The sequence below is a fragment of the Lissotriton helveticus genome, chromosome 9, assembly GCF_964261635.1.
Source record: "Lissotriton helveticus chromosome 9, aLisHel1.1, whole genome shotgun sequence".
Taxonomy (NCBI): Eukaryota; Metazoa; Chordata; class Amphibia; order Caudata; family Salamandridae; genus Lissotriton; species Lissotriton helveticus.
Window position 1 is genome coordinate 1,139,687,754 of NC_136070.1, and position 13,050 is coordinate 1,139,700,803.

Here is a 13,050-nt window from a genome sequence, read left to right on the forward strand (position 1 = left end):
TATCATGTACTAAACTTTCTTAAATGTATTATAAGACACAGAAATAACCTTTAAAAATGTAGCGCCTATCTAAATTTTACGTAAACCATTGATATCTTCTATTTTCATTTTTTAAACTGTATAAACATATTGTATTTTTCTCCTCTTCATGATTGTTTGTATTGCTATGTCATCTTTTATGGTTTTTGCAAATGCTAAAAAAAACGAATAAAGATTATATTATTATTATTATTATTATTATCCAGAGCATTTTCTCCGCTGGTCCTCTAGGCATTCCTAAAGATGCCTTGCATGTTGTATTGTGCTTGAAATAAATGTTTCCAATATTCACATAGTAATATTCTTGGTTTGCATTTTAATCTTTGTCTCGTTGCTCTCTCAAACAATAAGGAATGATCAGAAAAGTACATCACTGTAGTTGAAATATAAGGCTAAGCATTACTTCTGTCCTAAAACAAACAAGCATTAGCAGAGCCAATAGGTCTCACCTTAGAGACCTATTAGCTCTGCCAATGTCTCTCCTTTATGGCATCCAGCATCAGAAACAGCTGTTGTACAGCATAAAGTAAAGTTACAAAAAAGCAATACAAAATAATCATGGTAGTTCAATTCGTTATTGAGTTTTTCTCATTACTCTAACAAGAGTGGCACACTATATTTTCACTGACCAGTCACCACGCAGGGCGACAACACCAACAAAGTAAAATGCTAATCCAAAATCCAACCGTAGTCCATATCTTCATTAAAGCAATTACTAATTGATAAGTGAAACAAGGAAAAAAGAACACAACCAACAAGGAAGAAAAGGAAAAGGAAACGCACCTGCAATAGGGAGGAAAGATAGTAGGAGTTGACACCCACATGGGAGGAAATAAAATAAGATGACCTTCTGTCCACATCTTCGTTTTTTAATAAAAGCCAACATATACAATGATAGGGGTCGAAAACTGGTCAATCTCAAGAGTAAGGAGCCAGGGAAGAGAGGTAGGTATGAAATATGAAGCAGGATGTGTTCACCGTAGACACCATGAATGAATAGGCGAGCTTCACACTTCAATCATTAAGAAAAGGGCCCCAAACCTATTCAAAAGTCTGCAATTTGTAATTTAACTTATAATTAAGGTTCTCAAAGCATGCCATATCATACGTTATCCAACCAGGTCTGTAGAGTGGTTATTAGAGTTGACTTTCAAAGACGCAGAATCACCATGTTAGCAAACCCCTAGAGCGGTGGAGAGCCATCTATTAACTTGTTGGTTCACTGAAGGGTGGTCAGAACTATCATGTAGGAGCACTAGCCAAACAGTCAAAGGTCTGTCTAACCCGAGGCCCCTTCTCATATGACCCCAAACCTGCAGCCAGAAGGCCTTCAGTCAGTCACATTCCCATAAAATATGGGCTATATCGCAGTACGGTAAGCCACATCTCCAACAGCAGGAATCCACATTAAGGTGGGCACTGTGTAACCTTCGAGGGAACCATTGCCGGCTGTGCAGAATCTTAAAAGGTATACTTAAGGCGCGACTCCCGTAATCCTTTATTTCTTTTTTAACCAATTTAATTGAGATTAAACATTTTGTCAGATACATGGATATCACATCAATATCTTTATGTCAATTACTGCGGCAGTGTACTCTACCCATACCTTATACTTGCGCAACAACGCAGTATTACTGACAGGAGTCACTGGTCCTTTTATCCTCTAAAATTCTTTATTATAATCCGCCAGTGCAGTATCCCAGACATCATCCAAGAATTGTGTGTTAAGACGAGTTTTCCACTAGACACGCAATTTTGGGGATGTGAGAACAGAGAAACAGGGGTCTAACAATATGGTATACAATCCTGAAATAGTCCCAACCCCCCAAAGTTTTTCCAGGTGAATATATTGAATAATGGGTGAGATAGAGGGGGTCAATATGCGCTTTCATCAGGATATGCGATTGGGCATGGGACAAATGTATATCCAGTGTTGGGAGGAGGGGATTGCAAATTGCCGTATGAGGTCGGGAAACGACTTGATAAAACCATTAGAGGCAAGATTCTCAAAGTGACGGATACCATGATGAATCCAGATAGACCAGTACATTTCCTTTCCAACAACCGTAATGATCGCAATGCACCACAATTGGGCTTTAACATGAATAAAGCTCAGGACTTGACCCAGCCTATGAGCCCGCTGCCAATCAAACTGGGAAGTCTGAATGATCGGATTACTGAGGGGAGTAATTGAAGGTCTGGAAGTGTAATAGATAGCCAGATCTCTAGAAGACTACAATATATGACACTACATCACTACCCATAAGGGTGTGGAACTAGAAGTAGGGAACCAATACACAGCATGGGCTAGCTGCTGCGCCAGCCAATAACCCTCCAAATTTGAAAGACTTAAACCACCCTTCTCCGATGTGGAGTAGAGCTTAGCATCCTGTAATCTCAGTCTTTTTGAGCACCAAATGAATCGAGAGATGAAGCGCTGTATGCTCTGCAGACAGGAGACCGATCTAACTGGAGGTAACATTCCAAAGATGTAATTAAATTTGGGGCGGACATTCATCTTGATAACCTGGACCCTACCCCACAGAGATAGGTTAGGCGCACACCACCTTTAAAAATTGCGCTCCATATGATCCACGATGGGTTGCACATTGATTTGTACCATGTTTTCTAGGCCCCAATTGATACACACAAAGTTATTTCAAACGGGACTGAAGACATTTAAATGATAGGCTACCCAGAGAGGCCCTCGTGGTGGAGGGCTATAAAGGCAGGGCCTACATTTTCGGCCAATTTATTTTATAGCCCAAAAACTGGGAAAAAGAATCCAGTTTAGAAATCAAAGCGGCAGAAGGATTTGATAGTGTCAAGAGGATGTCATCCACATAGTAGAAGGCCTTACCTTCACCTACTGACGCGAGGATACCATTAATGTTGTCGTTAGTTCAAAATGTAATTGCTAGAGTCTCCAGAGCCAACAAAAACAACAACAGGAACATGGGGCAACCCTGTTTAGTGCCTCGATGGATTTTAAAATGCAGAGATGAGAAACCTCCACAAGTGACTAATGTAGTGGGTTCACAATGCATGCCCCTGGATAATGTAAAGAAAGTTGTGACCTATTCCCATCCTCTCCCTGGCTTGAAAGAGGTAATCCAAAAAGAGGAGGACCCTCTCTTTCAACTTGTCCCTCACTTGCCAAATAATATGTGAGAGTGTGTAAGTGATTGGTTGAGGAGCGTCCAGGAACAAAAGCTACCTGAGAGTAATGATTAAGAGTCATATAACTTTATTTAAGTGTGTCGCCAAAACTAATTATCATGATGATGTGGCTGATGGGCCTTGCCCCTTTGTAGATGCACGTGTTAAACACACATGCACACACCTATAAAACAATGCAGTGCTGCAGGACCAGGAGTGTAGGGGGACACGACGTGGGACGGGATGGCGAAGAAGCACATGAATTAAGAAGAATGGCATGGAGGAGAGCCGAGCCATGGGGCAAAGAAGCACAAGGGTAAACAGGGGGTTGGCAAAGGAGCGTGGTGACAAACAAGAGCAACAAGAGGAAGGAATAAAAGGCACGGGAGAGCCCAAAATGAGTAAGGGGGGCGGCCAGAACCATATGGGTGAGAGGGCAACACGAGGGAGTGGAAAAGAGAGAAGCATGAATGAGACATCTTGAAAAGACACACACTTAATTGGAGTGCTTCAACAAAAAGAAAAAGTAGCTCCCCAAAAAACGAAATTTGAAGGCACACATGTACTTTGGCCATGCTCCAGGGAAGGGGAAACACAAAAAGAAGTGAAGCCAGCACACTGAAACAAATGAGAAGCAAGCAAATGTGAGCGACAATGAAGTCAATGGTAAGCAATTGGCAGACTCTAAGCCCGCTTTAAGCTAATAAAATGTCTGTTCTGTCTCAAGCGAGTACTACAAAGAAACTGAAAACTGATTCCTTCTTGGACACATGAGCCACTAAAGAGTCATGGCTGTCCTGAAGATTATGAATCTGGGCAAAGCTTAAAAACATTTAAATGGTAACCAAACATATTTAGTATGTCTTCGCATAAAATCCATTGCCTAGCATAAATCTTCCAAATGAAAGAGCCTGCTAATAAAGTATAAGCTGCACTATATGCTACTCGTCTTTATTGGAAACCTGTAATTCACAGCATTATTTACCTTTAGTTGTTTTAAATATCGGTATTCATTTTCAATGGTTTCGCAAAAGGTTACAAACGCATATTTTTAGTCATAAACTAGATTATTCACAATCTATAAAATTTGTGCGCATTTCAAAGTGTAGCCAGATCATGTTAATTTTACTGAAGATAACTTTGAGAAAATGCAAAGCAGTAAAAGGAAAGCAAATTGTATGTAAGCAACCTTACCTCTTGACTGTCCTTTTTGCTTTCAGCCTGTAAAATAACAGACCTAAAAACAAAGCACACTTATGTAAAATCTTTATTTTTAAATTGTGATCTAAATTCTAATTTTTATAGCGCACCCAACATCGGCATGAAAGTGTTCCACTGCCCAAGAAATGCAATAAAATCATAAATAATTTGTGTCTGTTGTGTAAGAGTCACTATGTAAAAAGAAGATTGGAACAGCGAGGGAGCCACCATGACATAGTATAAAAGGACAGCTAAGAAATACATTATTAGCTGTTCTTTATGTTTCAGGTTTAAATAATAGCTTTCAGGATATATTCTCTTGGGGCCAATTTACAAAGCAATGGTTTTACAAACTATACCTAGCAGCAGGTTAAATATTTAACAATAAACAATCCAGAATGTGTCAACTGCATAATTTTTAATTGAAAAAAGAACTTATGTTTAGTATTGATATTGCTGGAAGGCAGTAGCAAAAATAAAAGTTCAATACAAACTTTTTGCCATCGAAGGATGTAATCTGAAAGCAGTATCGTCGATCTTCGCTATCCACAGCCATCACTGAGCAGTTGTCGATATCCATGACAAGTCCTCCTGCCACATCACCTCTTGCCTGGCTCATCAGGTTACCTCCCTGGGTGAAGTAGTACTGCCTCTCCCATGATGACGACACTAGTCCAGTCTTACTGAAAAATAATAAAAAAGTAGCTTTTTTGAATTTTCTACCATGCTCATTCCTTATTAAACATAACACAAAGTATGTCCTCCAGGGCGTCAATTTAAAGAACACTCTGAGGCCATTCATTTTACATATAATATTTTGCATCATAAGAAAAATACATAAATGATGTGGAATCTCCACTGTAAGGAGGGAGGAGTGTGTGATGCCCTGTGTTGTGCATTGTGTTCAATATTCTGGAAACTTTCTTCTCAGAATATGCGATTACAAGAGGTTTGTAAGCTGAGTTCCACCAATAAAGATGTGAGGGGTGAAGATCTTGAGAGCTGAATAGAACAAGCATTTGCAATGCAATCGGTCTCACCTTTGGGAACTTATATGTATTTAACTATGCAGCACATTAGCCTCGGTTCTGAACCATCTACTGTTCTTTAACATGGAGGGAAAGTAAGCACCAAACTGCGTGACTCGCCTGGTATGGAAACACATGGAGAGAAATATTTCATTTCAGCGGGAAATGGTATAGTCCAAACCTCTGTTTTTAATATAAAATCAGGGCCTTCGGTGGTCATATCACTGAAAATACAAGTTTTGAAAAAAATATTATTGACTACGGGTGCTCATGGAAGACAATTTTTATGGACTGGAATCTAGAGAATACTAAAGTGATTCTGGTATTTTACTTACCTCTGCTGGTCGTTTTCTATCAAGAAACTTAAATAGAGGCAGTTGCCAGAAAATTAAAAAAAAAATTAAGTCCCTCAGCAGAAAGCAATTCTGGTATTTTACTGACCTCGACTGGTCGTTTTCTATCAAGAAAATTAAATAGAGGCAGTTGAACAGAAAAAAAAGTGCCTAACGGAAGCAGCCAAGTCCTAGGGCTTATCTCCAGAGCCCACAAAGTGTTGGGGGTATTACCGGTCGTCTCACTTGATTTCTGAGGTAACTCTGTAAATACTGTAAATGTTTTGTGAATTCCTAAGGAGTCCTTTAAGGGTTAAGAAATGTGAATCTAAAATTGAATCTTGAAAAGTGTTGTGTAAATCTTTAATTAGGTTCTTGTAAGTTAAGTACATTTTTAATCTTGCATTTGACAATGCTTGTTTATTTGGGGTGTTTTCTGTAACTGCCTAGATTGTGCGCTCAATTGAGAGAGGCGCGTGTGGGCTCTGATGTTAAATGACGTCTTGAAACGAGCTCGCGTTGAAGGCTCGTGGCAGAGGCTTTAACAAGGGTTTCCCTGCCAACGGCTGACGCTTCGTCTCTCGTTGCTGTCTTGAGAAGCGCAACTGTTCCCGAGACGGCGTCGTCGTTGGCCTGATTAATTCCTGTCTTCCTAGTTCGGGCCCTTCTGAGAGCATGTTACCCCCTTAAATGCTTAAGTCCTTTCCCCTGCTAGCTGAAGATTTAATTGTGTTCGTGATCTCCGGTGAGATCGCGTGTCCGCTTCCTTCCGTCCCCCGTCAGCCGAGGGCTCTGATGAATGCTTGCTGCGTCAGAGGACGGCTGTGCATCGTGAGTCATCGCATTCCTTCCCCGCCGAAGAGACAGTAAGATCGTTCAATTTATTTCTCTAGCGCAGAAACTGAGCATCGCGCTGCTCCGTATTCAGTCACCTGTGAACCTGTGAACCCGGAGACAAGCAGTTGTTTTCTGTGTTGAGTAGTGAAGCAACCCGTGCCAAGTAAAACAAGCATTGGCTTAGACAAGAGTTTTAACTAATAGAAGCGAGACTTTAAAGCAGCGCTTGGACAGTTTGATAAGCGCAACAAGGGTTTAGTGACTTTTGAAAACTTTAGTTTATAGTTAAAAGGTCATATCAATAAACAAGACTTGGCTAAGGCAAAGGTCCTTCAGGAGGATATTCCTCAGGACGGACATTAAGAACTGTTTCTGAATAGATCAATTCCTGTTTGGAAGCTGGTGAAACTCATATTCTCAGTTGTGTAGAATGTAGGATGTTGTTCTTTTACTTATTGTCGTCCTAATACAGATTCTCCATATTCTGATGAAAGTTGAATCAGCAAGGTAGGATTAAGTTTGCACGATATAAGTTTTCTCCACTAAAACTTATTAACTAACTAACCATTGTGTTAAATAATTGTTTAATGAAAGGGATATATCTACCTAATATGAAACATTTATTCTTTTGAAGTCTTGAGCCTGAGTCAGAGCGTAATCAACTTCAACTAAGTGTGAGCAAGGGTCTACAACCAAAACGGTCAGTAGTTGTGAATGTTAAGGTTTTCTGGTGATTCAGTCAGTCAGAAGAGTTAAAGGTTTGTTAATATTACACTGCAGAGTTGCAAAGGATTCAGTTCTGAAATCTCAGCAGAAGAGGGATCCTAGACCCGGAACACAGTCAAGAGAGACCACAACGGAAGCTCTTGTTTTTCTTATCTGTTGTGAGTCTTCTCTGTCCACTTCCCCTTTCCCTGAGGGAGAAGTTTACTCAGTCAGTGTTAACTTCCTGATTGAGTTGATTGATCCTTGAGGGAGTTGGGAGTTTGCAGCTCAAGAGGAAACGTCAGTAGTGTCTCTCAAGACTTCGCAACAGTAGACGAAGCCTCTAAAAAGTCGTTTCCACTTGAGCTCGTAAACTCACCCTCATGGATACTTCTCAGTTGACACAATTGGTTCAGAAATTGAATGCTGAAATGGAAAATCTCCGTTTGGAGAATTTATCGCTTCGCCAAGAATTAGATGAAACTAGAGCAAATTTTTCTATGTGGAGGGATCCTTCTGAGGAAAGAAAACCAGTTTTAACACCAACTAGATTTGGTTCTGATGTACATATGTCCCATTCTTCAGGAGAACAATCCGGGACTCAACCAGTCCAAGTCACGGTAGTTACTCCAGCTCCTGTTCCCTTGGCTAATCCTGAAAGATTCACCGGAGATTGTGGGAGATTTGCCACTTTTCTTAGTCAATGTCAGTTGCATTTTATGTGTAAGCCTCAAATTTTTTCTTCAGATACGAATAAGATAGCCTTTATTATTTCTTACCTTGGAGGGGTTGCAGCAAATTGGGCAATGCCTTTGGTTGATAGTAATGATCCTTTACTTCATAATCTGCAAAATTTTAAATCAGCTATGTCAAATTTATTTGCAAAGCATACCTTGGTTCAGGCTTCAGATAATGAATTATTGAATCTTCGTCAGGGATCTAAGGATCTAATTTCCTACATAACCACTTTTAATAGACTTCTGACGGAGACACATTGGCCTGAAGAGAAAAGAATTTCTTTGTTTTATAGAGGGCTTAAAGATGACTTGAAAGATTCTCTGGCACATATTGTTAATCTGCCTGAGGATTTTAAGGGATTTCAGGATTTGGTGGTTAAACTTGAACATAGGTTGGGTGAGCGTCGAAATGAGAAATCTAGGAGTGATTTTAGAAATTCACATTTAAGGGTTGAGAAAAAGGAGCCTGATGTTAAAAATTCAATGGTTGAATCCATTCAGTCTGGAGGGTTTAAGGGGCCTTTAACTCCGGAGGAGAAGGAGCGTAGACGCAAAGGGAATTTATGTTTATATTGTGGCAAGCCTGGACACTTTGCTAAAGATTGTTCTGTTAAACCTACTAAGAAAAGAGTCTTGGTAATTGAAACTCCTTCATCAGATCTGTCGGAAAACTAGGCTGCTCGAGGAAAGTTGAGATCGTTTCCTCGAGAAAATGTTCTTCTAAGATCTCTCAATTTGTCTCTAATGTAACCACTCTCATTCCTAAGCATTTTATTATTCGAATGGTCTTTATTCTAACCTCTCTTCAGAGACATAGTATTCCGGTTCTTTTAGATTCTGGTGCCACTGGGAATTTTTTCGACATTGAATTTGCACATAAATTAAATTTAAAATTTATCACTAAGAAGGAACCAGAGTCTGTAAGAGCTGTGGACGGTTCTGTTTTATCTTCGGGCATGATTCAACACAATACAGAACCGTTAACCTTAGTGGTGGATAATGGTCATACCGAAAGGGTGGTTTTTGATCTTATCGATGCTCCGTCCTTTGGTGTAATTTTAGGTATTCCCTGGTTAGAAACACACAATCCAAAAATAGATTGGGTTAAAAGAACTGTAACTCTAGAGTCATCTTTTTGTAAATTACATTGTTATCAGGAGACCAGGGATCCAGTAATGCCCCTTTTTTGTGCTGCCATGAATCCTGAGGTCAATAGACTCCCGAATGAGTATAAAAGTTTTTCTAAGGTCTTTGATCCTGTTGAAGCAACTAAATTACCACCGCACAGGATTTATGATTGCAGGATAGATTTAGTACCTGGTGCTACTCTACCTTGCAGTAGGATTTATGCTTTAACCGAGCCGGAAAATGAGTACTTGAGAAAATATCTGGATGAACTCTTAGAATTAGGTTTTGGCTGTATATATTCATGTATATATATATTCAAAATACAGATTCTCCATATTCTGATGAAAGTTGAATCAGCAAGATAGGATTAAGTTTGCACGATATAAGTTTTCTCCACTAAAACTTACTAACTAACTAAAAAATTCGTCGTTGGCCTGATTAATTCCTGTCTTCCTAGTTCGGGCCCTTCTGAGAGCATGTTACCCCCTTAAATGCTTAAGTCCTTTCCCCTGCTAGCTGAAGATTTAATTGTGTTCGTGATCTCCGGTGAGATCGCGTGTCCGCTTCCTTCCGTCCCCCGTCAGCCGAGGGCTCTGATGAATGCTTGCTGCGTCAGAGGACGGCTGTGCATCGTGAGTCATCGCATTCCTTCCCCGCCGAAGAGACAGTAAGATCGTTCAATTTATTTCTCTAGCGCAGAAACTGAGCATCGCGCTGCTCCGTATTCAGTCACCTGTGAACCTGTGAACCCGGAGACAAGCAGTTGTTTTCTGTGTTGAGTAGTGAAGCAACCCGTGCCAAGTAAAACAAGCATTGGCTTAGACAAGAGTTTTAACTAATAGAAGCGAGACTTTAAAGCAGCGCTTGGACAGTTTGATAAGCGCAACAAGGGTTTAGTGACTTTTGAAAACTTTAGTTTATAGTTAAAAGGTCATATCAATAAACAAGACTTGGCTAAGGCAAAGGTCCTTCAGGAGGATATTCCTCAGGACGGACATTAAGAACTGTTTCTGAATAGATCAATTCCTGTTTGGAAGCTGGTGAAACTCATATTCTCAGTTGTGTAGAATGTAGGATGTTGTTCTTTTACTTATTGTCGTCCTAATACAGATTCTCCATATTCTGATGAAAGTTGAATCAGCAAGGTAGGATTAAGTTTGCACGATATAAGTTTTCTCCACTAAAACTTATTAACTAACTAACCATTGTGTTAAATAATTGTTTAATGAAAGGGATATATCTACCTAATATGAAACATTTATTCTTTTGAAGTCTTGAGCCTGAGTCAGAGCGTAATCAACTTCAACTAAGTGTGAGCAAGGGTCTACAACCAAAACGGTCAGTAGTTGTGAATGTTAAGGTTTTCTGGTGATTCAGTCAGTCAGAAGAGTTAAAGGTTTGTTAATATTACACTGCAGAGTTGCAAAGGATTCAGTTCTGAAATCTCAGCAGAAGAGGGATCCTAGACCCGGAACACAGTCAAGAGAGACCACAACGGAAGCTCTTGTTTTTCTTATCTGTTGTGAGTCTTCTCTGTCCACTTCCCCTTTCCCTGAGGGAGAAGTTTACTCAGTCAGTGTTAACTTCCTGATTGAGTTGATTGATCCTTGAGGGAGTTGGGAGTTTGCAGCTCAAGAGGAAACGTCAGTAGTGTCTCTCAAGACTTCGCAACACAAAGTACATACGCATATAAGTGTATACTAAAGTTTATACAAGAGGTCTTGAATGCTCAACCTAAAAAGGACTTTTGATCCTGGTTGGGAATTACATGGATAACTACCTAAAAATTTAGACGATCAACCAAAGCGAAGACCTTCCCAGATTGTTATGACTGTGTGTCAGGATTACAATTACTGCAAACACAACAGTGATGGACAGAATGTGGATCAATGTCACACATTCACCCCAGTCCAAAGATCTGGGCCCAAATCCATCGTTTTTCCACTCCACACCACCCTGGGTTAGACAATGGCGATATGCAAATCAGCGCTGACACTGTGCCCCATGGGAACAGTCCAGTCCGAACTACAAAAGCCATGTCCTTCCCAGAACGGAAACAAACATCCGAGGACCGGCCCGGTTTCGAGGTAACACCTCTCATCAGCCCGGCTAGCTTGACTCCAGGATTACAATTACAACATAATAATATGATTAAAGTACTTTCACCTTTATGGTAAAGTTCTGAAATCATCACATCAGCAGAGACAAGGGCCACTCTCACTTACTTGCGAGTATTCAGATAGCCAGCTTTCCTTGTTAAATTACGATTGACAGGAAGTTTGGTAGGGTCAGGATCAGGTAAATATAATGGGTCACTGGCTACTTCCAAGTCTTCTATAGTTTGTTGCATGGTTTCAAGGTCACCATCCATTTCTCTGCGCACGCTACAGGATGAAACATAAGGTGTCTGTATCACAAACCTAGTACAAATATCCACTTTTGATGTATGCATCCATAAGATGTCTGGATGTTGAGTTTTACAAACATCAGGCTTATTTTAAATTGCAAGTATAGGTTTTACACTGAACATTTCTTCATGCAAACAAAACGTCGTAATTAAACCTAAGATACAAAAACGCACAGAAATTCAAGCAGATGAGCCAGCCAATTTTACAATATCTAAGCATAAAAGCACAATGCCAAGTTACATGTTTTTACTCATTCAACAATCCTTTCTTTTTTTCGGTTTACATTTAAAAAATGCAAGGGGAAAACAGACTACACATGAAAACAACGCAGACAACATATATAGGCACACGACAGTAAACAACAGAATAATAATGCAACCTAAAATATCTTCTGACATAGCTCTAAGCTTTGTTTCAGAGCCTCATTTTTGGGTAACAAAGAGGAAACATCCTCACACTCATGCAAGACCATTTTGTTTTTAAAACACAAATTCCTAGTATGGAGCTGAAAGAGACAAGCTGTGATACCGAATTGTTTGCACTTGCATTGTTGTAGATTCACCTGCTGTGCACTCTCTAGCCATCAAGTGTAGGCTGGGAATACTATGCTTTGTTTTTTCAAAGTCTTTCTTTTGGTTTCTTGCAGCGAATAACTTGATCATGTCCCTAAATCCATATTTTTCCAGGGGACAGTTTCCTTCGTAGATTTTGGAATATTTAATGCATGATATGTAACAGTGATTTATTCATTATAGCATCAAGGAGGCAGGAGGATTTAATTTGAATTAACAACATTAACAACTGGATTGTCACAGGTGACAAATGTTTCCATTGAGGTGTGTAGATAACATAGTGCGCAGAGACTGCAAAGCTGCATCTTTCATCCTGTAAGGAAATGGGTTTCAGAAAGTGGGGGTAGTGTGATAAAGCTTTATTAAGGATTCCTTGTTCAACTTGTTCTTCTTTCCAGGCCCGTATATAAAAACCGTAGTGTTTTGAGAATATGTGAAGAGATGTTAATTGTGTTGCTTAGCAGGTGTCAACTAATGGTATACTAGCCCAAAAATCCGCTATGGCTCACTGTTCACAAGTGACATGTTGCTCATCCAGTAACTTGAAGCCTGTGTTTTGGACTAACATAAGCATTGGGACGGAACAGTACCTGTGTATGTTGAAGAACTCGCACCCCTGCCCTAGTGCTCAAGCTTCCGTGATATCTGGATCATCAACATGGGCGTACACGTATCATGTCTGTGCACCATGACTTAGGACTGTCACCAGATTGCAGTCTTGTTAGACTGGGGGCTTCGCACAAAAAATTACCCCAGTAATGGTAAAGGGCTCCTGCCCTTACAATGAGTTAAGTAGCACAAGTGCAGTGGTCACAGCATACCATTTTTGTCATATTGATCAGTAGAGTGAACAGGCCTTTTTACCTGTGTCACTGGATTGAGGCATACTGGCCCACTCAGATAAA

General features: G+C 40.0%; 1 protein-coding gene across 2 annotated transcripts in view; it reads right to left on the bottom strand.

The window, feature by feature from the left end:
• The window catches only part of APPL1 (adaptor protein, phosphotyrosine interacting with PH domain and leucine zipper 1), a 240,172-nt gene that overhangs the window by 98,050 nt on the left and 129,072 nt on the right, over positions 1-13,050 (bottom strand). For both annotated transcript variants that reach the window (XM_078661572.1, XM_078661573.1), the window contains exons 10-12: positions 11,391-11,549; positions 4,893-5,081; positions 4,393-4,435 (exon numbers count right to left, since the gene is read on the bottom strand). In XM_078661572.1, the coding sequence (XP_078517698.1) occupies positions 4,393-4,435; positions 4,893-5,081; positions 11,391-11,549 (391 nt within the window). The remainder of the gene's footprint in view (positions 1-4,392; positions 4,436-4,892; positions 5,082-11,390; positions 11,550-13,050) is intronic.